This window comes from Neofelis nebulosa, chromosome 7 (genome assembly GCF_028018385.1).
Source record: "Neofelis nebulosa isolate mNeoNeb1 chromosome 7, mNeoNeb1.pri, whole genome shotgun sequence".
Taxonomy (NCBI): domain Eukaryota; kingdom Metazoa; phylum Chordata; class Mammalia; order Carnivora; family Felidae; genus Neofelis; species Neofelis nebulosa.
Window position 1 is genome coordinate 81329991 of NC_080788.1, and position 26562 is coordinate 81356552.

At 36.4% G+C, this 26562-nt stretch overlaps 2 protein-coding genes and 1 non-coding gene across 4 annotated transcripts in view; 2 read left to right on the forward strand and 1 right to left on the reverse strand.

Moving 5' to 3' along the window:
- SCFD1 (sec1 family domain containing 1) overlaps positions 1 to 26562 on the forward strand; it is a 117880-nt gene that overhangs the window by 14606 nt on the left and 76712 nt on the right. For both annotated transcript variants that reach the window (XM_058738727.1, XM_058738728.1), the window contains exons 7-10: positions 3816 to 3905; positions 6681 to 6736; positions 7681 to 7766; positions 9862 to 9961. In XM_058738727.1, the coding sequence (XP_058594710.1) occupies positions 3816 to 3905; positions 6681 to 6736; positions 7681 to 7766; positions 9862 to 9961 (332 nt within the window). The remainder of the gene's footprint in view (positions 1 to 3815; positions 3906 to 6680; positions 6737 to 7680; positions 7767 to 9861; positions 9962 to 26562) is intronic.
- Positions 1457 to 1560, forward strand: LOC131518381 (U6 spliceosomal RNA). The gene has a single exon (XR_009265064.1). It is a non-coding gene; the product is annotated as a U6 spliceosomal RNA (small nuclear RNA).
- On the reverse strand, positions 18229 to 19552 carry LOC131517055 (MICOS complex subunit MIC27-like). Its single transcript, XM_058738730.1, is given in 2 exon segments — positions 18229 to 18908; positions 18911 to 19552. Coding segments are annotated over 2 exon segments (825 nt in total). The 5' UTR covers positions 19536 to 19552; the 3' UTR covers positions 18229 to 18708.

Genomic DNA, 26562 nt, shown 5'->3' on the forward strand with positions numbered 1-26562 from the left:
GTAGGATTCAATGAGTCTTCTACTACTTTGACTCTTGGATAAGAACAAGTTACTCTGCTTCTCTGTGCTTTAGTTTTCCTCATCTGTAATGTGGGAATAATAATACTATCTACCTCACAGAGTTTTTGTGGGAATTAAATGGATTAGTGTGTGTAAAATGCCTAGAAAAGTTTCTGGCACATAATAAGTATTCACAAAAGGTTGGCTAAGGCATCAACAGCTACTATAGCACTATTAAGGAATGAAGTATAGGTGCCATTTTCAGATACAGGTTGTTAGACTCCCTTGATTTTTATACCTTGTTTATTCACCAGTAGATTGAATATTTGTATTTGATCAAGTGCTATCTAACCATCTCTGGAGTTTGCATTCCCACTTTTGGTAAACAGACCATTCCTGGATGTAGATTAAAACTAACAGGCCACACATGCATAGAAACACACAACCACACAACACCCATACCACATTTTATTGTCTGTGTTGCTTTTTCTGTGTGTGGAACACTTAACATGAGTTCTACTTCTTTAACCTTTTTAAGTATACAATACAGTATTGTTTACTATAGATAGTGTTGTATAGCAGATCTCTAAAACTTACTCATCTTGTCTACCTAAAACTTATATTTCCATTGATTATTTACATGGAATATTTTAAAGGAAACGCAGACTATAGGAGATAATGATTAGCCAGTTTATTGAAATAATCAATAATTTTGCTCCTTTAGGATTGAGATGTTTGTGGCTAAAATTTCAGCGGTTCTTAAGTGGAGAGTATGTCCATCTAACAGGACATTTGGAAACATATAAGGGTGTTTTTGATTGTCACATTTAGCTGGACTCTACTAGCATTCATTGAGCAGGGACTAAGGATGCTAGATGTTCTGCAGTGTGTAAATGATGCTCATAACTGAAAACTATCTGCTCAAAATGCCAGTGGTACCCTATTATGAAATGCTGGACCAGATGTTAAGCTCCCTGAGAGAAGAGAACATCAATTTTTTGTTTTTACTGAGCTCTGTAACATGCTTTCTTGGTGAAATTAAACAACATCCCTGAAAGGTATTAAGTGTTTGGTGAATTACCCACATCATAGATTTTTGACAGTAGTTGTTACTTATATAAATCTATTTACAATTAACTGAGTTGTAAATTAATTAGCTGTTTAAGAGGCACCAGGGTGGCTCAGTTGGTTAAGTGACCGACTTCATCTCAGGTCATGATCTCACGGTTGGTGAATTTGAGCCCCGCATCGGGCTCTGTGCTGACAGCTCAGAGCCTGGAGCCTGCTTCAGATTCTGTGTCTCCCCTGTCTCTACCCCTCCCCTGCTCACACTCTGTGTCTCTCTGTCTCTCTGTCTTTCATGTTGAAAGCCCAGTTTTCCTTCAGCTAACTTTAAGCTAAACTTACCAATTGTTAGATTATTTGTAAATCTGGTTATATAAAAACAAAGAACCTTGTGCTTACTTCAGCAACACATATACTAACATTAGAACCATACAGAGATTAATGTGGCCCCTGTGCAAGGATAATATGCACATTCATGAAGTGTTCCATTAAAACAAAGCAAAACAAACAAAAAAACTAACCAAGCACCTTAACTTTTTTGATCAGTTAACTCAGATTAAACAGACTAGATTCTAATCAGTCCCAATGAACAAGCTTAGTCCGCATACTTGGTTTGCTGAATTCCCTTAAACAGTTTAAATTGCATTTATAAATTTAGTATTTTCTTTAAATACTTTAAAAATGAGACCAGGCAAATTTATAAATCTAATATTTAAAGAATTTGTAAAAGTAATTAAATTTATAGTGAGCCTAAATTCATTACACCTTCACATACTTATAAATGTAATTAATTTTTTTTATATCTTAAAGAATCATAAGTCTGAAATTATTAAGAATTAACTTAAGAATTAAATTTAAAGTACAAGTTTAATTTTAAAGCATAATTACATGGTTAATTGTCTAGATTCTCAATAGTATATTTATAATATTAATAGATAGTTCTATAAGCACTTTACAGTACAGGTTCATTTACTTCTCAGAGTAACTTTGTGAAGTAGGTATTATTCCCATTTTCGGAATGAAGTAACCAAGGCACTGATATTCAGTAACTTGTTAAGAAAATGGCAGAACCAGGTTACTAAACCAAGGCACTCAATCCAGAGACAGTGCTCTTAACCATTTGGTAATTATGTGCCAAATCCTCTCAGACATTGCAAGTGCTTTAAGTGATCATGTTAAACAGATTATCCCAAACATAAATATGTTGATATCATGGCTTTTATTAATATCATCTACTTTTCATGAATTGGGAATTTATCCAATAAAGGAAGCAGATTTATCTTCTCAAAGTCAGCTACTATCTCAAACCAGGTTGTTAACATGAATGAGTTGAGGTCATTGATGGGCATTTTTTTTTTGACTCTTCGAGTCAGTTCTCATTTAGAGGTGTGAGACCAGGTCATAGGACCTAAGGGCTGAAGGCTTCCATTTGGATTTTACCTGTACCAGTGATTGACAGAATGAGTTGAGTATTTCTCCGGATTGGTGTAGCTTGAATTTACATAATTTACATTGTATCTTTTGTCCATTTCTGTCATATGATTGAATGAATGAATGACAGTCTGCAACATTAGCACATTCCCTCATCCAGATTCTGTATTGCCTGGTTGAATTCTTTATTATTTTTATGGTCTCTGCATGGTTCATATTTTCTTTAAATATTTCAGTATATCCAGTTGGATTCTGCTTTCCTCTCATGATAATCACAAGTTGTATTGAGTTTTATATTTGTTTTCACATTTGGGATGTTGGGAAATTAAAAATATTATATAGATAATATTTTTAGTCCAGTCTCAAAAATATTTACTGAGCATCTACTTGTCAGATACTGGACGAAGGTATTGTGTGAGATGGAAGATGAGTAAGGTAAGGTCTTTGTCTAGCATAGTCTTCACAGCAGTGTGGGTTTTTTTTGTTTTGTTTTTTTAATGTAGCCCTAAGAATCTTCTGAGGTGCTTGTCAAAATTGGAGATTTCGGGTGCTTGGGTGGCTCAGTTGGTTAAGCATCTGACTTCAGCTCAGGTCATGATCTCACAGGGTTCATGAGTTTGATTCCATGTCAGGCTCTCTGCTCTCAGCACAGAGTCTGCTTCAGATCCTCTGTCCCCCTCTCTCTCTGTGCCTCCCCATCCCTCCCACTCTCCCCACCCCCATCTTTCTCTCTCTCAAAAATAAGTAAACATTAAAAAAAAATGGCAGATTTCTTAGAATTATCAGAATCTACTGAATTGAATCCCTGAGGAAAAGGGCTGAGAAACTTGAATTTATAATAGCTTCCAGAGAAACTTTCTCTTCTTTTGTATTTCTAGAGTGATTCTTAAAACCACTGAAGTTAAGAAACCACTTAGGTACAGTGTAATGTGTCAGAAAAGAAATTCATGTAACTTAATATAATACAAAGAAAATTATATGTGACACTGGTCTTGCAATAATTGATTTGCATTGTCCTTTTCTGGCAGTAGTTGGGTAATGAGATCAATAGTTTCTGGAAGCCATCTGATGTTTGTGAATAAAATTATGGAATATGATTTTTTTTATTTTCTGGCAAAAATTTTGTATACTTTATGTGGTAGATTTTTTTCTTAATACTACTCTGATATTGAGGTATTGTGTTTTTTTGAGATAGTATAATTTTTAATGGATACTCATTCACTTAAAAGTTTAACACATAAAAAGTTTTACTTGTTTAAGTATTACCAATGTTATCAAGGCATAAATTTTGGTACTTTTTTCCCCATTTGTTACTTTAGCCATTAATAGGCCAGATATCACAGACACAGAAATGGAAACTGTTATGGACACTATTGTTGACAGCCTCTTCTGCTTTTTTGTTACACTGGGTAAGTTTTCAAATCTTTCTGGTTATTTCTTCAAAATAAATTACTTGACAACTCATTTTCATCTGTTACAAGATCCTCTTGTCTGGATCTCTGTAGGCTCTCTCTCCAGAATTGGGATAAAACATACATACTGTACTATACAGAACCATAATTTTTATAATAATTTGATGTACTTAATTCCTCTTGAGTTAGCATTTCATAGCTCTGTTGGGTTGTTTCCTTAGATGTCTTTGGTAATTATAATTTTCTACATTTGAATGGTTTGATGGTGACTTAAACTATGTGCCTGCTAATTTTCTTTTAATATTCCATTAGGAAAAATTTCAGTTATACTTTTAAGTAGAAAGATAAGTGTAACTATTAAGGTACACTCAGAAGGTTCCAGAAAACACTAAATTTACATATAATATTAATCTATACTCTCAGAATTTTAAACATTTCTTTGGTATGTCTAAATTTACTTACAGCTACTTTGCATTCAGTACCTAATGTGTCATTTTATGCTTGAATATTACTAATAGATGTGTTTAGAAACCTTCAAATTGTGGGGCACCTGGCTCAGTCGGTTGAATGACCAACTCGGTTTCAGCTCAGGTCATGATCCCAGGGTTGTGGGATCCAGCCCCATGTTGGGCTCCATGCTGAGTGTGGAGCCTACTTAAGATTCATTTCCTCTCTCTCTCTCTCTCCCACTCTCCCTCTCTCCCTCCCCCCCCCCCCTCCTTCGCCTCCTTCCTCCTCTCCTCCTTCCTTCCTCCTCTCCCTCCCCCTCTGCTCCTCTCCCCTGCTCGAATTCTCTCCCTCTAAAAATAAAGTTTTTTTTTAAAATAAGTATCTAAAAAAAGAAACCTTCTAATTGCAATTTTAATTTTGTAGACGCTGAAAACCTTAACAGTTAAAATGATCACACTGGAAAGTTTCTCCATTTCACAAATGAGAAAATTAAGCAAAAAACAGATACTGTGAATAGTTAAAGATATAGACAAGTTTGAGGAGAATTTGCATGCAAATTTTGGGGTCCCTCCTTTTAGGGATTTTCTCCTATAATTTCCAGCCCTGAACTCCAGTCTTTGATTCCTTAGCTCATTAAGTCTTCTGTTTTCTGCCGAGCTCTTTCTCTTCTGTGCCTTGCAAACTGGAAAGTAACTTCAGAAGGAAAGCTGGTTAACAGCGTATCTCATTTTTCAAATCTAGCTGTTCTTTCAAGAGTTTTACATTCCTCCACTTTCTGCCTGCTTTTGAGTACCTTCAGTACCTTCAAGTGGAGTTGTTACTGTTGTAAACAAAGCACATGTGTATATAACTTTCAGTCATTAAACAGACATAATTAACCTTCCTATTTGCCATCCTACACATTCTCCATAATTGTGCTGAATGCTAAGGTTTTCGTGGATGTAAGATTGTTTTACCTTGATGATCGTTGTATTTTCATGATAAAGGTAGATTGAAAAAGAGCAGTATAAAGACCACTGAAGTATTAGAGCTACCTTTATTATATACAGTGTTAGAAAGTGATTTTTGCAAAAGAGAAATTGAAATTCCTGCCAGTCTGATATAGGAGGATGTCAATAAGAAGCTGTTAAATGAAAAAAAGCAAATTTAAGAACAGGATGTATAATACCTATTTTTGTTTTTTGTACTCTTCATAAATGCACTTAATAAGACTATATGGGGCGCCTGGGTGACTTAGTCGGTTGAGCGTCCGACTTCAGCTCAGGTCACGATCTCGCGGTCCATGAGTTCGAGCCCCACGTTGGGCTCTGGGTTGATGGCTCAGAGCCTGGAGCCTGCTTCCGATTCTGTGTCTCCCTCTCTCTCTGCCCCTTCCCCGTTCATGCTCTGTCTCTCTCTGTCTCAAAAATAAATAAACGTTAAAAAAAAAAAAATTAAAAAATAAAAGACTATATGTAGAAAATAACCTGAAGACATCCATGTCTAATTCTTAGTGGGGATTCTTTATGGTGCTGGAGTGAAGAGGGTTAACTTTATATATTTCTAATATTATTTGAATTTTTTATAACAGGCATATATAATTTGCCCTTAGAAGAAAAGAGCTTTAAAAATTTTGCTAATATTCTACATTTTTACTTTTCCAGTTGACTGAACGTGCTTTGTATAGAATCTAAAATGCAGCAATTTCAGCATATAAAGATTACGGTGTTCTCAGTTTTCTGAGATTTTCAGTGCAATTGGATTTTTTTTTTTTTGTGTGTGTGTAACTTTAGGATTTCAACCTTTGATAAAACTTGGAGAATAAAGAGAGAAGTTAAGAGGTCTAATAGAGTTGATTCAATAATGAACTGAGGCCTTTGAGGAGCTTTTCACGTTACATGAAGAATATGTTATCTTTAATTTTTTTTTTTAGACTGTAATACTTCATTGTTAATTTGTAAAATAAAGAATAATAATAACAAACCACTAAATTAACTAAGCTCTTTTCACTCTTTTCCTTTAAGTCAAATTAAAGTGAATCCTGTGAACAAACTCTTTGAACCTGTCTGTAGGAAGTCATATATTGATTTAGTTAATTCATTGAAAAAAATCTCTGATTGCACCAATTGGCCAATGCTATATAAAAAAAAATAGTTTTTTTTTTTTTTTTGACTCCCTGATGTTTCTTTTTTTTTAAACCTTGCTTTTACTCTTGAGATAATAAATCTTCTTATGTTTGTAGCCTGAAATTGTATATACTTCTATTTTTGATGCTTAGGTGTTTTATAAGTATCCATTTTAATTATTAAGAGCTGAAATCATTGCTAACTGTTGTTACAATAGGTGCTGTTCCTATAATCAGATGTTCAAGAGGAACAGCAGCGGAAATGGTAGCAGTGGTGAGTTCATGCAGATATCCATTGGCAATAAATAATAATGTATCAGTTGTTTTCCATAAGTACCTCAAGTGTTTTTGTTAGTATTATATGATTACTATGGGTTATATACTAAATACCAAAAGCAAGTATTTTTATTTTTTAACATTGGAATTCCACAAAAAATAAAAAGTAATCATTGTGTACTTGACATGATGGATAAAAATGATTTTCTCTGATGTGCTGTTCCAGCTTTTTCTTGTTTACTAAAATGTATATTCGTCTTTCCACTTTGTGTCTACAAGTAGTATTTTACACAAATTTGATCCCCCAAATCATTTTATATTTAACTTCATTTAGCAAATGTATATTGACATAACCATTTTTAAAATGAAGTTCATTTTGCTATTTTACTATATTGGAGTAAATTGAGCATTCAAAAATTTGCTTTAAAAATTAAAAACTAAGATTTAGAGAAGTTACAAAACGAATGAAAAGGAAACAAGGTAAGTGGTATTGAAAGATGGAAGATACACTCACCTTTTTTAGTTTTCTTAGCCAAAGTGAATCATTGATTGATGGAGGGCTGCTTTCTTTCACATATCCCGTCTCTATTCTGGAACCTCTTGTGGCGTCACTCTGTGGACACATTCCTTATACAAAGAGTCATGACTGGGGAAAGACGGTGGCTCATTGCAAATTGTTGCTGTACCTAAAGTAAAAATAGTGAATGAATAGTGATTGGAAGTCAAATCAGGCCTGAGTCACAGTAGAAAAGGCATTGTTCTTTTTAAGTTCAAGTTATGATAATATTGAATAAAGAAGCTAAAATATTTAGATTTTAGAATTGCTGTTTTGTAAAGAATTCCAAGTTTCTTAATTATGAAACTAAGAACATATTATGATTTTCCTGAACAAAATTCTGTGAAATTGTTTTTTAAAAGTTATTATCAAATTTGATTTTTCAGAAACTAGATAAGAAACTTCGAGAAAATCTCAGAGATGCAAGAAACAGTCTTTTTACAGGTGACACACTTGGAGCTGGCCAATTCAGGTATTATGTTAGTTAATATAGGACTTGAAAAGAAATTTATAGATTTATAGCATTTTTTGGGTTGTTTTCTTATGTTATAAAATACCCTTATACTTGTAATTGAAATTTGTTTCTTTTTAATGAGGTAATCACTGTCACAGTTTTGACTCAGATTGTTCTTGTAATACAAGTGGAATATTTTATTCAGTTTATGTTCTGTTAGCATTTTGTCTTTTGCATTTTTGTCATCTGTAGGGGAAATTTTTCTGTTTATATGGCTTTGAAGGTCAGAAGCCATTTTATACCGATTATCATTAAGCCTGTTGGTAATAACATTAAAAATAAGTGAAAAACTTGTGATGCTTTTGTATGTTTTGAGCTATCAACTGGTTTCTGTTTTTACCTTGAAATATTTGTTTATTAAAATCAATGGGCAATATTGGTGTAAAGAAGTAGATAAACCCACACAGATGGCTGAGAATTATTTCAAGGGGAATAGACAATATTTTGGAAAATTAATTCCTACCCCCACTTTTAGGTGAATTAATAAATAAAGCCTGTGAAAATAAACTGATACTTAGAGAGTATAATACCTTCTAGGAATGATAATTCTATGGTAAATTTCCATAGACTTCAAGTTAATTTAGATGGATCCTACGGTCTTATGTACTATTTCTATAATTTGCAGTTTATACTAGCATTGTGTTTCAATTGTTTGTTCAGCTGTCTTGGCTCCTACGTTATTTTAAAATCTTCTGTGATTTCATTGTTGGCTTTATTCTTCAAAATGTTTCTCATTAAAGAGAGCAGAAATGTGAAAGTCTCAGCTAATTTTTTTTTTCAACAGAGGGAACTACTATAGCATATTTTACTTAACAGTTCCCTTCTTACAGTGCTCTCATAAAAGCCTTAGAAACCAATATAAAGGCACTTTTTTATTTGGATAATTTCTAAAAACTTATTTATAATAATATTAATAATAAATAATTTATAACATAGTGGTCATTTTTAATTTGTTGGATGCATTTCTAAATTATTTTAATCAGGAGTCAGTAGCCTTACTGACTGTTGTTAAATACATTTGAATCCAGTTGTAGGTTAATGATTCTCCATAAGAATTTGGCAATGCCTGGAGACCTGTTTGGCTTTGACACCTGGGTAAATACTACTGGAATCTAGTGGGCTACATTATAGGATGCCGCAGAACATCCTACAGTGCACAGAATAAGCCCCAAATCTCCCTAGTGCTGAATTAAGAAACTGCCACAGGCAGTCCTTCCTTGCCTTTCACCTAGCTCTGGAGTAATAAATGACAGTAGGTGGTAACTTTGCCACTCCTACTTATTTATTGCAGAGTTTTATGATCAGTGCAGTGCATTTATAATCAGTACAGTGTAATGAGTTACTAAAATGGTCAAAGGTCTCTAGCAGGAAAAAAGTGCATAATTAATATAATCAGATAACAGTATCTTGTAAAATTGATGTATACTCTTGATACAGTAGTGCCAAATTGGCAACCAGATGACTTTGTGCCTCACTTTGCTTTAAGTCTGCTTCACATCAATAATATATGAAGTATCTGGTAGGTGAATAATAATATAATTAGGTACCGTTGTGGCTTAATGCTTTTAGTTTTATATCTTATAACGGGATAGGGTTTCATAAGGTTCTTCTCTAGAGTCTGCTGTTTTGAATTTGTGTTTACAGAAAAAAAGTTGTAATTTGTTATTTGAAACTGTCAAACATTAGTGTACATTTATAAGATCCTACTCTGTCTTCTAATTTTCCCAGAAACTGACAATAGCTTTTCCTTTTTTCCAGAAATGTGAAATACAAATCTGAGTAGAAGCAACTTATTCTTACTTTGATAACTATACAATTATTCTGTAAAAGTACTTGTATAGATTTTATCCTTTAAGACAATTCCCTGAGACTTAATAATCTAGCATTATACACAGGCTCTAAGTAGTCCAAAGCATAGAGCAAACTATTATGGAATGCTAGTATTAGCATACTTATTGTTCATATCAGAATGGTATATACTGAAAGGTATTAGAAAAATGGAGATGTATATACTGTTACCAGGAGTTATATAATTTTTTAAATATATTTACAGCTTCCAAAGGCCTTTATTAGTCCTTGTTGACAGAAACATAGATTTGGCAACTCCTTTACACCATACTTGGACATATCAAGCCTTGGTGCATGATGTACTGGTAAGAGGCTAAATATACTACTTTTTACTAAAATGTAGTAACATTCATTCGTCCTTTTAATTTAAAATTAACGTCATGGCTACCAAAACACAGATGAGAAGGATGGAGGTGAGAAATATGAAAGAAAAAGTGATGGGATTTGGTATCACTGGATGTGGATGATGGAGAATAGTGAAGCGTTGAATTTATGATCTTTAAAGTGTAAGATTAATCATTTATATTGTTGCCAGTGATGGAAAGAAAAGGAATGGAGAAAATGAGTGACTTTTAAAAAAGTTTTCATACAAGTTTTTTCATTTGTTTTTCCCATACTGAGAAAGTAAATAAATAATATGTTTCTCTCTGGGGAGGAAAGCCATAATTTCTCCCTTTTTCCTGGGAATCAGGTAGCCTCATTTTATGGTAAAAAGAAATAGTAATTTTTATATTACACCACATGTTTTCTGAAGTAATTCCATATATTTAAAATCATGTTTGAAACAAAAATCTGTATTTATATGCATACATATATTCATGTATTAAATAGTGTGTATGGCATGTGATATACACAGATAAATAAAAGAGCCCCAGCCTTCAAAGGCACTGGGCAGAAAATATGTACACAAATAATTTCTGTACAAGGCATAATGTAATAAAGCCAGAATAGTCCCCATTTGATAGAAAAATTTAGACCCAAAGTTAAAGAATTTGAACCTAAATCATTTGCTCTGCAAAGACTAGCACTCTAATTTACTAATTTCTGGCCCAGGCCTCTAGGGATTATAGTATATAATAATATTGTTATTGCAAAGAGTTCCTGAAGTGTCATATAGAAAAGAAATGAAAAACATGACAACAGATGGTTTTTTGTTTGGTTTGTTTCTTTAAAACCCATATTCTAGCTATAAGGTTTATTTAAATAAAGTTTTTATTTATTTTGAGGGAGAGAAGGAGAGGGAATCCCAAGCAGGCTCCGCACTATCGGTGCAGAGCCCTACACAGAGCTTGATCTCTAGGACCATGAGATCATGACCTGAGCTGAGATCAAGAGTCAGACACTTAACCAACTGAGCAACCCAGGTGCCCCTCCTGGGGTCTTGTGTTGTTTTAGACTCTAGGATGAGTGTTGATGTAATAGTAGGCAACTCTGATTCAGTATAGAGGGCAAGAAGAATCAAAGGGACTACTGAATTAAACCCTGAGTAAGGGAACATGGAAGCTAGTTTTAGGAGGTCATGTAAGAGGCTGAAGAAGAATTCAACCACTACTGGAGGGCCTACTCTCTGACAAAATATTTGGGAAAAGATCTAAAGGAGGTAAGGTAGTGAATTAATATCTATATGGGAGAATAGCATTCTAGGCAGAATGATGCCTAGCATGTTTAAAAGATAACAAGGTAGCCAAGATGACCAGAGCAAAGTAAGGCAGGGGGAAAATAGCAAGAGATGAAGTTAAATAGGATATGGGAAACCATGTAGCATAGGACATTATAGGCTATTGTAGGGATATTGACTTTCAATTTGAGGGAAATGGGGAGCCACATGCAGTTTTGAGTAAAGGGTGACATCTGATACACATTTTAAGAGTATCACTCTAGCTGCTGTGTTGAAAACACTTTCTCTGGGGGGCATACGAAGAGTCAAGAGACCAGTAGGAAGCTATTGCAGTTATCTTAGCAAGAGATAATGATGGCCTACAACAGGATGGAAATGGTAAGGGTTATGACAGTCTTTGGAATGTAGAGCATAGGATTTGCTGATGAATTGGATGTGGGATCTAAGAGAAAGAGAGAAGTCAAAGATAAGTCCAGAGTATTGCTTTTGCAAATGGACAGATGTTATTTATTGAGATAGGAGAGACATGGCAGGAGAAATTTTGGGGGCGAAGATCAGATGTTGAGTTTTAGACATGTTAAATGTGAGATGCCTGTTAAAGTATTCAAGCATAGATATCAAATAAATGTATGAGTGTGGAGTTCAAGAAGAACATCTGGTCTAGAGAAATAAATTTTGGAATAGTCCATATATAGATTTAAAGCCAAGAGATAAAAGGAGATAACTAAGGGGGTGAATATAGATAGAAGAATCCAAGAACTGAACTCTGAGGTGTTTTTCAACATTTAGAGGTCAAGGTGAAGAATAGGAACTAACAGTATAATGTAGCAAGAACCAACCAGAAGTGAGAGATGAGAACTAGATTTGTGGTGTTTTGGAAGGCAGTGAATTCACTGTTTTCAGAGAGGAGGCAGGAATCAACTTAGACAAATGCTCAGGACTAAGAAGTCACCACTGTGTGTGGCAACATCAAGGTTATTACTAATTGTGGTAAAAGCAGCTTCCATAGTATAGGGCAAAACACTGAAGTAGGTTTAAGAGATTGAAAGAAGAGACAGAATGAATAGAGACAAACTGAAAGAGTTTTTGCTGTTTAGGAGAATTGAGAAAAGTGGTGGTTGCTGCAAGGGTGAGATAAAAAACAATTTTTAAATGAGAAAAATTATAATTTTTTAAAATTATATTAAATATTATACATTAAAATTTATAAAATTATAAATTAAAAATTTTTAATGAGAAAAATGCCTCTGTAGGTGGCATTAATGGTCAGGATGAGTATAGACCAGGATTTTTCAACCTTGGCATTGACATTTTGGACCCAATAATTTTTTGTTGTGGAGGGCTGCCCTGTGCATTGTGGGATGTTGAGCAGCATCCTTGGCCTTTACTGTCTAGATGTCAGTAGCACTTTCTCAGTTGTGACAACCAAAATGTCTACACACAGTGCCATACCCAGACTATGAAGAGGTGCAAAACTGCCTCTGAGTGAGAACTGCTGTTATAGACTAATAGCAGGAATTTCAGAGGTGGAGTTGTTTCAGGGAAGAGGACAAGTGAAGAATCTGGGAGTAGCAAGGAAGACCACTGTCTCAGTCCTGGGTCCAACCAGTTGGAGTTCAGTTAGAGCAAGAAAGTACAGTGGAAGTTTCGAGTAGATGTTCAGAAAAGGAGATTTGGCTGTTGAGTGAGTAGGAGTTCCAGAGGGTATGAGAGAATGGTTTCAGGAATTGGTTAAAAGTGAGAGATGAGGGGCGCCTGGGTGGCGCAGTCGGTTAAGCGTCCGACTTCAGCCAGGTCATGATCTCGCGGTCCGTGAGTTCGAGCCCCGCGTCAGGCTCTGGGCTGATGGCTCGGAGCCTGGAGCCTGTTTCCGATTCTGTGTCTCCCTCTCTCTCTGCCCCTCCCCCGTTCATGCTCTGTCTCTCTCTGTCCCAAAAATAAATAAATAAAAAAAATAAAGATACCAAATGCCATTAGTCGTTTAAAAAAAAAAAAAAAAAAATGAGAGATGGGATCTGAGGGAGGTAGTATAGGGAGCCATACAGAGATGGGCATGATGAGATAGTTTTGATTATCTTAGATTTGGTTGGTGGGTTCCTGGCTTTTGAGTGGGAGCTAAAGGTGGTATAGGTTAGGAGTCATGTCTTCATTCCTGCTGGTTGTATGTGGAGGCTGTATAGAGCATTAAGATACTGCTATTTTTTCTAATGAAAGTAATTGATGCTTTGAGCACAGGAGTTAAGGTATATATACAAGTAATTGCACTGTGAAGAAATATGCTTTTATTCCCCTTTGTTGGAAGAGAAAGTTGGGAAACATAACTTAGAGCAGAGCTTTCCTCAAGCCAGATAAGGCTAATACTGGTCTTTGAGGTTTTCAGTGTTGTAGAGTGAAATGAGAACAGAAAGGGCTGTGAATATTAATTTTTTTGTGTGTGCCATTACCTTTTATTACCCTTGTATTTTTGTGAGATATATAATGCAGTAATATTTATTTCCTGTTCTTTGGAGTTAAAATAATCCTTTTAAAAATACAAGGTGCTAAAAATAGATGGTAGAAGGTTTGTTTGGTTGGTTGGTTTTGCTCTCATCTTCAGTTCACACAATTAAAAGTTGGCAATCTTGGGGCGCCTGGGTGGCTCAGTCGGTTAAGCGTCCGACTTCGGCTCAGGTCAGGATCTCACAGTCTGTGAGTTCGAGCCCCACGTCGGGCTCTGGGCTGATGGCTCAGAGCCTGGAGCCTGCTTCCGATTCTGTGTCTCCCTCTCTCTGCCCCTCCCCCATTCATGCTCTGTCTCTCTCTGTCTCAAAAATAAATAAAAACGTTAAAAAAAAAATTAAAAAAAAAAAAAGTTGGCAATCTTGTGTCCGTAAAAATTCAGTTCAAAAAAATATTTTTTAAAATGTTTATTTTTGAGAGAGAACACGAGCCTGAGGAGAGGAGGGGCAGAGAGAGGGGACAGAGGATCTGAAGTGGGCTCTCTGCTCGCAGCAAAAAGCCTGATGTGGGACTTGAACTTATGAACGGTGAGATCATGAGCTGAGCCAAAGTCAGATGCTCAGTCGACCACGCGACCCAGGTGTCCCTCAAAAAAATATTTGTAAGTGCCTGTTCCAAGCTAGTCACTGGGATATGTGGTAAACAAAGCAGATGTTACCCCCTGATTGCATGGAGGTTGGAGTAATGGATTCCTGTGGACATTTGGGTTATTGCTGGTTTTAGTTTCTGTTACAAATAATAGAACACATCTCTAGTTAACTTTCTTAGGCTAGGTTCTCAGATTCCATATTACCTTTAAACAGTCTTTTCTCAGCATTATTATCAGAACATTTAGGTCTTACGAAAATAGTTTCCTTAAAGAGATTGGTTAAGATAAACTACGCAAGTTACACTGACTTAATCCTGTTCATTAATTTTATTTTTTAATTTAATATTTTTTTAATTAAAAAAAATTTAATTCCAGTACAGTTAATATACAGTGTTAGGGTTTCAGGTGTATAATCTAGTGATTCAGCAATTCTGTATATAACTCACTGCTTGTTAAGATAAGTGTACCCTTAATCCCCTTCACTTATTTAACCCATCCCCCCTCACCTACCTCTGTTCTGGTTACCGTCTCTTTGTTCGCTATAGTCCAGAGTCTCTTCTTTGGTTTGTCTCTTTTATTTCCTTAGTTCATTTGTTTTGTTTCTTAAATTCCACAGATGAGTGAAATCATATGAAATCATATGTGTTTGAATGCATTCTTTCTCTGACATGTTTCACTTAGCATTATGCTCCCTAGATCCATCCATATTGTTGGAGATGCAAGATTTCATTGTTTTTTTATGTTTGTATAATGCTCCATTGTGTGTATATACCATATCTTCTTTATCTGTTCATCTTTTGGCAGACAGCAGGTTCTTTCCATAATTTGACTATTGTAAATAATGCTGCAGTAAACATAGCATTGCATATATCCTTTCGAATTAGTGTTTTCATATTCTTTGGTTAAGTACCCATTTGTCCAATTACTGGATCATATGGTAGTTCCTGTTCATTAATTTTAATGCAGTTTCTAAATGTGAAAAAACTATAACTGTGATATCATAAATTATGTCATTTTTTTTAGTTAAAACTACTGCTTTTGAGGTTTCCTTGAAATTTTTAACATTCTTAATAATTATTCCCTTTACCTCCGCAAGATGGAGTAAAAGTTCTAGATAGGAACGGTAACCTAAAATTGGAGCTTACTTTTTATATTAAAAATCTTTGCCTGAAAATCTGGAACACTGATAGTATTTATATATCTAGACCTTGGAAACAACTGAGAAATTCACACAGCTTCCCTGTGTGCCGGAAAGAGTGTGGTCATTTACCATGGGAAATACACTCTTCTAGTGAAAACCTTACAGTGCCCCTTTCCTTTTACTGGGATATAAGAAGTACGATTAATAATTAGTCATGATTCCTTTTTATTATACCCTGGTTGTGGGAAGGGTAGATTTGATTATTCATCTGCAATGAATAGTTACCATTGGGCAAAGGGGGATGGGCATTATTTCATCTTAGTATCTTGTTCTTTACTTGGGCTTTGTTTTTTCATATCTCAGGTGCCCTTTTTGTGTCTTTGGCCCTCTGCTACTGACTTTTATTATTTGAAACATTAAACCACAATTTATACTAATATGTAAAGGGTTTTTTTTCCAATTGAAGAAAGGAAGTGGTTTCTAAATAAGTACTTTTAAAAGATTATTAGAAAAGCATTTTAGAAGCACTCCTTTTTTATTTTTATTTTTTTATTATTTTTTACTTTATTTTTATTTTTTATTTTTTTAATATGAAATTTATTGTCAAATTGGTTTCCACACAACACCCAGTGCTGATCCCAACAGGTGCCCTCCTTAATGCCCATCACCCACTTTCCCCTCCCTCCCACCCCCATCAACCCTCAGTTGATTCTCAGTTTTTAAGAGTCTCTTATGGTTTGCCTCCTTCCCTTTCTGTAACTTTTTTTTTTCCTTTCCCCTCCACCATGGTCTTCTGTTAAGTTTCTCAGGATCCATATAAGAGTGAAAACATATGATATCTGTCTTTCTCTGTATGACTTATTTCACTTTGCATCACACTCTCTAGTTCCATCCATGTTGCTACAAAAGGCCATATTTCATTCTTTCTCATTGCCAAGTAGTATTCCATTGCATATATAAACCACATCTTCTTTATATTCGTCAGTTGATGGACATTTAGGCTCTTTCCATAATTTGGCTCTTGTTGAAAGTGCTGCTATAAACATTGGGGTACAAGGGACCCTATGCATCAGCACTCCTGTATCCCTTGGGTAAATTCCTAGCAGTGCTATTGCTGGGTCATCGGGTAGATCTATTTTTAATTTTTTGAGGAACCTCCACACTGTTTTCCAGACCGGCTGCACCAGTGTGCATTCCCACCAACAGTGCAAGAGGGTTCCCATTTCTTGACATCCTCGCCAGCATCTATAGTCTCCTGATTTGTTCATTTCAGCCACTCTGACTGGCATGAGGTGATATCTGAGTGTGGTTTTGATTTGTATTTCCTGATGAGGAGTGACATTGAACATCTTTTCATGTGCCTGTTGGCCCTCTGAGTGCCTTCTTTAGAAAAGTGTCTATTCATGTCTTCTGCCCATTTCTTCACTGGATTATTTGTTTTTCGGGTGTGGAGTTTGGTGAGTTCTTTATAGATTTTGGATACTAGCCCTTTGTCCGATATGTCATTTGCAAATATCTTTTCCCATTCCGTTGGTTGCCTTTAGTTCTGTTGATTGTTTCCTTTACAGTACAGAAGCTTTTTACCTTCCTGAGGTCCCAATAGTTCATTTTTGCTTTTAAGTCCCTTGCCTTTGGAGATGTGTCAAATTGCTGCGGCTGAGGTCAGAGAGGTTTTTTTCCTGCTTTCTTCTCTAGGTTTTGATGCTTTCCTGTGTCACATTCAGGTCCTTCATCCATTTTGAGTTTATTTTTGTGAATGGTGTAAGAAAGTGGTCTAGTTTAATTCTTCTGCATGTTGCTGTCCATTCTCTTTCCTGCTTTGTCAAAGGTTAGTTGGCCCTACATTTGTGGGTCCAATTCTGGAGTCTCTATTCCATTGGTCTATGTGTCTGTTTCTGTGCCAATACCATGCTGTCTTGATGAATACAGCTTTGTAGTAGAGGCTAAAGTCTGGGATTGTGATGCCTCCCACTTCGGTCTTCTTCAATATTACTTTGGCTATTCTGAGTCTTCTTTGGTTCCATACAAATTTTAGGATTGCTTGTTCTAGCTTCGAGAAGAATGCTGGTGCAATTTTGATTGGGATTGCATTGAATGTGTAGATTGCTTTGGGTAGTACTGACATTTTAACAATATTTATTCTTCCAATCCATGAGCTTGGAATGTTTTTTCATTTCTTTGTATCTTCTTCAATTTCCTTCATAAGCTTTCTATAGTTTTCAGCATACAGATCTTTTACATCTTTTGGTTAGGTTTATTCCTAGGTGTTTTATGCTTCTTGGTACAAGTGTGAATGAGATCAGTTTCTTTATTTGTCTTTCTGTTGCTTCATTGTTAGCGTATAAGAATGCAACTGATTTCTGTACATTAATTTTGTATCCTGCGATTTTGGTGAATTCATGTATCAGTTCTAGCAGATTTTTGGTGGTCTGTCGGGTTTTCCATGTGTAGTATCATGTCATCTGCAAAAAGTGAAAGCTTGACTTCATCTTTGCCAATTTTAATGCCTTTGATTTCCTTTTGTTGTCTGATTGCTGATGCTAGAACTTCCAATACTGTGTTAAACAACAGCGGTGAGAGTGGACATCCCTGTCGTGTTCCTGATCTCAGGGGGAAAGCTCTCAGGTTTTCCCCATTGAGGATGATATTAGCTGTGGGCTTTTCATAAATGGATTTATGGTGTTTAAGTATGTTCTTTCTATCCCAGCTTTCTTGAAGGTTTTTATTTTTTTTTGTCATAAAATATGGATATTTTATTTCAGCTCTGGGAAATGAAAAAGTGGGGAACACATCCTTCTACCCAACATTCTAATTTAGCTGACATTAGTTTCAAAAAGGTAAAGCAAATATGTATGTGTATGTATGTAAATATTTTTGTGCCCACATACATATTTGCTCAGATTTTAGTATCATTGTTTATATATTTAGTCTATTTTTGGTTTTTTTTATAAACACCGCTAAAAATCATTAAATGCATCCCAGTACTTCCAATTCTGCCTCTTCGTCAGTCATTTAATATTGTTTGAATTGAATTCAGTTTGTGTTTTAATGACTTATGTGATTAGTCAAACTGTACATTACATTAGAAGATGTAAGGGAAAAACTTGGTTTAGGTTATATTCTATGTATCACAGTTACCCTTTACATGATTTTTTCATCATTATTTTCAACTTCACACATCTTGTAGTTCTCTATGCAAACTATTTCAGCTTCTAGTACTGTACATATCTATGTCTTCTGGATGGGACTGCCCATGATCCATGAGCTTGGGGTCAGGCATAAACTGTGTAGCACCTGAGGTAGATTCTGATTTTGTCTTTCTTTCAAAGATGAGTTCTGTTGGCAAAGGCACTGAAAGTTTCAGGTTGTGAGTTTTTGCGGATATTTCTATTTCACCAGAGTTTTCTTAGTTTTTTCTTTAGGTTTAGGGAGTGATTCTTTTTTGTTGTTTTTTGTCCACAGTGATTTAACTGCTTCATAAATTTGCTGGTTTGTAGTATATGCCTTTTTCCCAGTTACCTTGGCAGTTATTACTGACTGAACTGGGTAGCAAACAGTTGCTACAGTGGTCAGTCCCAGAGGATAAGCAATTTTCTTAAACCTAGAACCTTTTCTTCCTGAAAACAAGCCTGCTAATCCTGAAACTGTAATCACTCCAGTTTTTGGAAGAAAATCTCTAGGTGGATTCTTCAAATAGACATAAGCATCTTTTCCAAATTGTACTGTATCCATTATCCCATTTTTCACAAAGACATAAACACCCTTGCACCAGCCAATATAATAACCAGTTGTTTTGCAGATGGATGCAAAGCCTATTTGTAAATGACCAGGCTGCTCTTTGACATATTTAGACTGCAGAGGTGGGTTGGTATATATGGAGAGCTGCCCTGGTTTTACTAGTTGCTTTTTCAATTCTTCTTCTTTGGCTGCATGTACACTTAGAGATGCACATATCAGACCTGCAGGTATGGTTGTCAGTTTTCCCATCGTAACAGCCGCCATATCTGTGACCTCCTCCATGTAAGTTTTCATATGGTGGGCAGAGAGGGACCAAACAGTTCGACTGTCTCTCAAGGGTTTTTATTAAGAAAGGATGCTGAATTTTGTCAAATGCTTTTCTGCATCAGTTGACAGGATTATATGGTTCTTAACTTTTCTTTTATTAATGTGATGTATCACATTGATTGATTTGCAAATATTGAACCAGCCCTGCAGCCCAGGAATGAATCCCACTTGATCATGGTGATTAATTCATTTTATATACTGTTGAATTAGATTTGTTAGTATCTTGTTGAGAATTTTTGCATCCATATTCATCATGGATATTGGCCTGTAGTTCCCTTTTTTTGCTGGGTCTCTGTCTGGGTTGGGAATCAAAGGAATGCTGGCTTCATAGAATGAGTCTGGAAGTTTTCCTTCCCTTTCTATTTTTTGGAACAGCTTAAGAAGGAAAGATTTTATCTCTGCTTTAAATGTCTGGTAGAATTCCCCAGGGAAGCCATCTGGTCCTAGACTCTTATTTGTTGGGAGATTTTTGATAACTGATTGAATTTCTTCTCTGGTTATGGGTCTGTTCAAGTTTTCTATTTCTCCCGGTTTGAGTTTTGGAAGTGTGTGGGTGCTTCTTCCAGGTTGTCCAGTTTGTTGGCGTATAAGTTTTTATAGTATTCCCTGATAATTGCTTGTATTTCTGAGGGATTGGTTGCAATAATTCCATTTTTATTCATGATTTTATCTATTTGGGTTCTCTCCCTTTTCTTTTTTGAGAAGCCTGGCTAGAGGTTTATCCATTTTGTTTATTTTTTCAAAATTAACTCTTGGTTTCGTTGATCTGCTGTACTATTTTTTTAGATTCTATATTATTTATTTCTGCTCTGATCTTTATTATTTCTCTTCTTCTCCTGGGTTTGGAGTGTCTTTGCTGTTCTGCTTCTGTTTCCTTTAGGTGTGCTATTAGATTTTGTATTTGGTATTTTTATTGTTTCTTGAGATAGGCCTGGATTGCAATGTATTTTCCTCTCAGGACTGCCTTCGCTGCATCCCAAAGCGTTTGGATTGTTGTATTTTCATTTTCATTTGTTTCCATGTATTTTTTAATTTCTTCTCTAATTGCGTGGTTGACCCATTCATTCTTTAGTAGGGTGTTCTTTAACCTCCATGCTTTTGGAGGTTTTCCAGACTTTTTCCTGTGGTTGATTTCAAGTTTCATAGCATTTTGGTCTGAAAGTGTGCATGGTATGATCTCAATTCTTTTATACTTATGAAGGGCTGTTTTGTGACCCAGTATGTGATCTATCTTGGAGAATGTTCCATGTGCACTCGAGAAGAACGTATATTCTGTTGCTTTGGGATGCAGAGTTCTAATATATCTGTCAAGTCCATCTGATCCAATATATCATTCAGGGTTCTTGTTTCTTTATTGATCCTGTGTCTAGATGATCTATGCATTGTTGTAAGTGGAGTATTAAAGTCCCCTGCAATTACCACATTCTTACCAGTAAGGTTGCTTATGTTTGTGATTGTTTTATATATTTGGTGGCTCCCATATTTGGTGCATAGACATTTATAATTGTTAGCTCTTCCTGATGGATAGACCCTGTAATTATTATATAATACCCTTCTTCATCTCTTGTTACAGCCTTTAATTTAAAGTCTAGTTTGTCTCATATAAGTATGGCTACTCCAGCTTTCATTTGACTTCCAGTAGCATGGTAGATAGTTCTCCATCCCCTCACTTTCAATCTGAAGGTGTCCTCAGGTCTAAAATGAGTCTCTTGTAGACAGCAAATAGACGGGTCCTGTTTTTTTATCCATTCTGATACCCTGTGTCTTTTGGTTGGAGCATTTAGTCCATTTACAAAGATAGGTTTTAGAGTCATTGGGATATCTGTAAGCTTTTATACTTGTAGTAGTGTCTCTGGTACTTTGTGGTCCTTGCAGCATTTCACTCACAAAGTCCCCCTTAGCATCTCTTATAGGGCTGATTTAGTGGTGATGATTCCTTCAGTTTTTGTTTGTTTGGGAAGACCTTTATCTCTCCTTCTATTCTAAATGACAGACTTGCTGGATAAAGGATTCTCAGCTGCATATTTTTTCTGTTCATCACATTGAAGATTTCTGCCATTCCTTTCTGGCCTGCCAAGTTTCAGTAGATAGGTCTATGGCTACTGTTATGGGTCTACCTGCTATGGCTGCCTCCATTTTATTTTGTACCTTATAGCATTTTTTAATTCATCATGAATATTTTTTAGTCCCTTGATCTCTGTAGCAATAGATTCTCTGCTGTCCTCTATGCTTTTTTCAAGCCCAGCAATTAATTTTATGACTATTATTCTAAATCCTTGTTCTGTTATATTGCTTAAATTGGTTTTGATCAATTCATTAGCTGTCACTACTTCCTGGAGTTTCTTTTGAGGAGAATTCTTCCGTTTCGTCATTTTGGCTAGTTTTCTGTCTCTTACGTGTTTTAAAAGCTTGTGTGCTCTGCACCTGTGAGCACCGCTGTATTAAAGGAGGGTCATATGCTGTCCAGGGCCTGGCCCTTCAGGACGTGTTTTTTGGGGGATTGTTACTTGCTCTCTGTTTTTGTGACTTTGGTTATTTTATTACCCTACTCGTAGTAATATTTTGTACCCTCCACGAGGTGTGGTTTGATTTGTTCCTTGGAGTAGCCCTGTAAAGGAAAACAGGTAGACAAACAGGAGACAAAAACACACAAACACACAAATTACACAAACAAATAAACAAAAACCTAAAGACTAAAAACAAAAAACCCAAAAACACCAACTACAAGTTAAGAAGAGGGTGGAGGCGGTGCTGATGGAAGAGCATATACAAAGAAAGAAATGACAGGAGTGGGGGGAAGGAGGGGGTGGGGGCGGGGAGAAAAAATAAACATTGATTAGGCAGAGAGACTAAAAGGCTTAATCCAGAGAGAGAAAGGAAAATAAAGAAGGAGGTGGGGAAAACGAAATGAAAATCAAATTACCCAGAGAAACTATATGACTTGATTATTCCAGAGAGAGAGAGAGAGAGAGAGAGAGAGAGGAGTGTAAAGAAGGAGGTGTAGAACATGTATCAAGACAATGGATTAAATATGCCTGTTGAGACAGACCAATAACCAGAGTAACCAGCCTAGGGGAGGGAAGAGATAAGAAGGAGAAATGGGGGGTAGGGGGTGGAGAATATATTTATATATCCAGAACTGACCTAGAGTTAATCTGGGTCAGTGCTGCAGTGCTTGTAAGTAGTAGCTGTCCACAGGGTCTGTGCCACTCTAGTGGATGTAAAGTTACCCAGTACGAGGGGGCATGGTTTGGCGTTTTCTGGACCCACCTCCATTATGGGCCAAGGGAGTGATCCCTGAGGCCCTGCCTTGGAGTAGTGGTGGGTGGGAATGGTGATCTCCCAGTGTCTTCTCCACGGAGCCAGACCTGGTGGACTCTGTTGGAGTCGTCCGCACTATGCTGCGGGTGCAGATGGGGGCGGTCCTTCTTGCTCCACCAACTCCCATGACCCTGCACTTGGCTGGGATTCAGAGTCCTGCTCCATGAGCTCTGGCGTTGGGGAAGCGCCTCTCAATGTGGCGTTACGTGGTCCGGCTGGCTTTGTCTGTGCTGCCACACTACAGGGAGGACCGACTTCTCCTATTGAGGATTGAGAGCCGCTGCCCTCACTGTGAGCCCCTGGGTGGCGGACGCAGGCAGGCCTTGTCTTTTCCCACAGCACTCCAGGGAAACGGCCACCTTATTCTCCTGCAGACTGCACCCTCGGCCCTGCCACCACGCCTGGGGGTAGTGGACGCAGGCAGGTTCTGTGCTATCACGCAGCCTTCCAGGGAGGGAACCACTTTTGCCAGCTGTGGACTGAGCCTCTGACCTACAACCGCACCTAGGCCTGGCTCCCTCCTCCCCAGGGAGGAGCACAAACAAGGAGCCGGCCCCAGTCCGAAGAAAGCCCTGCAGTTAGAGATCAGATCCCTCTCAGTCTCAGTGCAAGGTCTTTCTCCTGTCCTGCTCTGGTCCTGCACTTCCCGAGCCACTCTTTCTCTTCCCTTTGTCTTTCCACAGAAGAGGGTTCCTCCCCTCCGTGTCGACGCCGCCTTTATTATCTCCCCCAGTTCGAAATTACCCACCTATCTTTTTTCCAGCTTTCCCATTTTCTTCCTAGTAGATTCAGTCTCTTTTCCTCCCAGGCTCTGGTGTTCAAGGTCCTTTGGCTTCTACACTTGTTTGTTTGAGAGACACAGGACGTATGGATCCCCCTACTTGGCCATGTTGGCCCCCTCAATTCAAAGCACTCCTGTTTTTTAAAGATGTGTGATTACAGTATATTGGATCCTAAGTGTAGTTCAAAGTTTTATGCTTTGAAGATTGATGCTCTGTTGATCCTGTAGTCTTTATTAACACAAAACCCCTTGGACAACACTGTATTGGACTAGTTTGAGGCGTTTGCCTAAAAGTCAAGTATGATGTAAACTTCTACTACCTTAATCTAAGCTGTTCATAGGAAGCTCCTAATAAAAGTGTGTAGACTACATAAAAGCCAAGAAAACATCCTTGACTTCATTTTTTTTTTCTTGACTTCATTTTTTAAAATGGTATTGTTTCATTGTATTTCCATATTCATTGCTATTTCTGAGCTTGAATTAAAATTTTATTTAAGGGAGGGGCTCCTGGGTGGCTCAGTTGGTTAAGCGTCTCATTCTTTTTTTAGTGCTCTGACTTTATTTATTTATTTTGAAAGAGAGAAAGTGCATGTGCTAGCAGGGGAGGGGCAGAGACAGAGGGAGAGAATCCCAAGCAGCCTCCATGCTGTCAGTGCAGAACTCAACATGGGGCTTGATCTCACAAACAATGAGATCATGACCTGAGCCAAAACCAAGAGTTAGATGCTTAACTGACTGAGTTACCCAGATGCACCCCAAACATCTAAGTCTTGATTTCAGCTCAAATGATCTCACAGTTGGTGAATTCAGGTCCCACATTGAGCTCCGTGCCATCAGTGTGGAGCCTGCTTAGGATTCTTTCTCTAGCCCTCCCTCTGCCCCTCCCATGCTCTCTCTTCTCTCTCAAAATAAATAAATAAACTTAAAAAATGTTTATTTAAGGGGAAGAAGAGTATATGTTACTTGCCATATACTAATCTAGCATTAGGTTGCTACCATTTTTTCCCCCTTATATCCCACTTGCTTAGTATGTAGGATTTTGAGATTTTTATCTATGTTTATGATGCAGCATTGTATAGATATTTTCTTTTTAAATTAAATGATTCTTAGAAGTATTCCAAGTTAGATTTTTCCTTCCTTTTTTCTTAATGTCTTCACATATTTTTCTTTTCTCTTCCTCCTTTTATCATTGACCAAAGTTCAGGGTTTCTAAAACAGTGCTTTCTCAAAGAAATAAAGTGTGCACTACAGATGTAATTTTAGATTTTCCCATAGCCACATTAAAAACATAAAAAGGAACAGATGAAATTTATTTTAATATATTTTATATAACTCTATAAATCAAATTATTAGCTTTTTAACACATCACTTTAAAACTAATTCTTTTATATTCTCTTTATATATTAAGTCTTAAAAATTTGGTGTATGTTGTACTTACATCACATCTCAATTCTGACTAGTCACTTTCCAGATAATCAGTGGCCACATGTGACCAGTATCAACTGTATTGGACATCCTGTTTCTAAATCATTATGTCTCAAGTTCTTTGCTAGTTTAGAGAATGAATAAATTGGAAATGTTTGCATATAGTCAGCAGTGTATCTGTAGGGGCTTTTCTAGCCCATGATTCCTAGAGTAATAAAGAATTTTGCTTTAATAAGAATGAACTAGCTTATCAGAGTGTCACTGACATTGCTGAATCTGTACAGAATACCTTGGCATCTGAATTAGAATATGTTAGGTAGTGCTGTTCAATATAAAAGAACCCTTGAACCTCCATGTATTAAAATAACATATCTATATTCACAGTATTCTTTGTTTCTTGTCCAGTGTGGATGGGCAAGGAGGAACTCTTATTTTTCATAATCACTCCCAAATTAAGGGTGATGAGGCCCCATCTCAACACGTGTTTTCACAATCACTGTGGCAAGGGGCAGAAAATTGCAGGTTGTATTCATCGTTACGGTAAAAATTTTAAGATTTTTTTTTTTAGGCAATATTTCATATAAAAAGACAAAGTTACAGAGTGCTGTAATGAACCTCCATTTGCATCACTTAGTTTCCCAGGCAATATGCATCTTATCTCAGGCATTATATAATCTATGCATAAATACTACAGCATTTATCTTTAAAGAAGGACCATAATTTTATTATCATACCTAACAAAATTAACAATTATTCTTTGGTAGTATCTCGTATTATCTCTGTATTCAGCATTTCCTAATTGTTTCAAAGACGCATCTTTACAATTGGTTTGTTCAAACAGGGATCCAAACAGTATCTGTATATTACATTGGTTGATATATCTTTAAGTTTCTCAATTTATAGTAATTCCTCTGTTTCCATTCCTTTTTTATTGCTGTTTTTTGGTTGAAGGAATAGGAATCGTTTTCTAAAGAATTTCCTACATTTCTGTGTTTGGTTGATTGTATTCTTGTGGGACACAATTTGACATGGTTCTCTATCCCTAGTATTTTCTGTAAAATGATCTAGACACTTGATTAGATTTGTCTCAATTCTTTGACAAAATAAAAGTTACTTTTATTTTACTTTGCTGTTTTCTCATGTGAATATAAATCTTAGCTCTGGATAAATGGGTGTCACCTATTTCATCAAAATATAATTTTGTTAACATTAGCTCTTTTTGGGTCTACTGGTCTACTTTAACTTGTAAAAGGAAACCAATACTGCTGAAGACTTACCCATGTTTTAGCACTTCTCAATGTTATTTATTTATAACCCGTGATTGGGGACACCATTGTCCAGTCTTCTAACTCAAGAAAGTATGAATATCAGAGGGAACAGTTTCGACTCAGCCTGTTAAAACTAATTCTGTTGTCTTGTATTTGTGTATAAATATTCAGTTTCTTTAATATGACTAAGTACAGCACA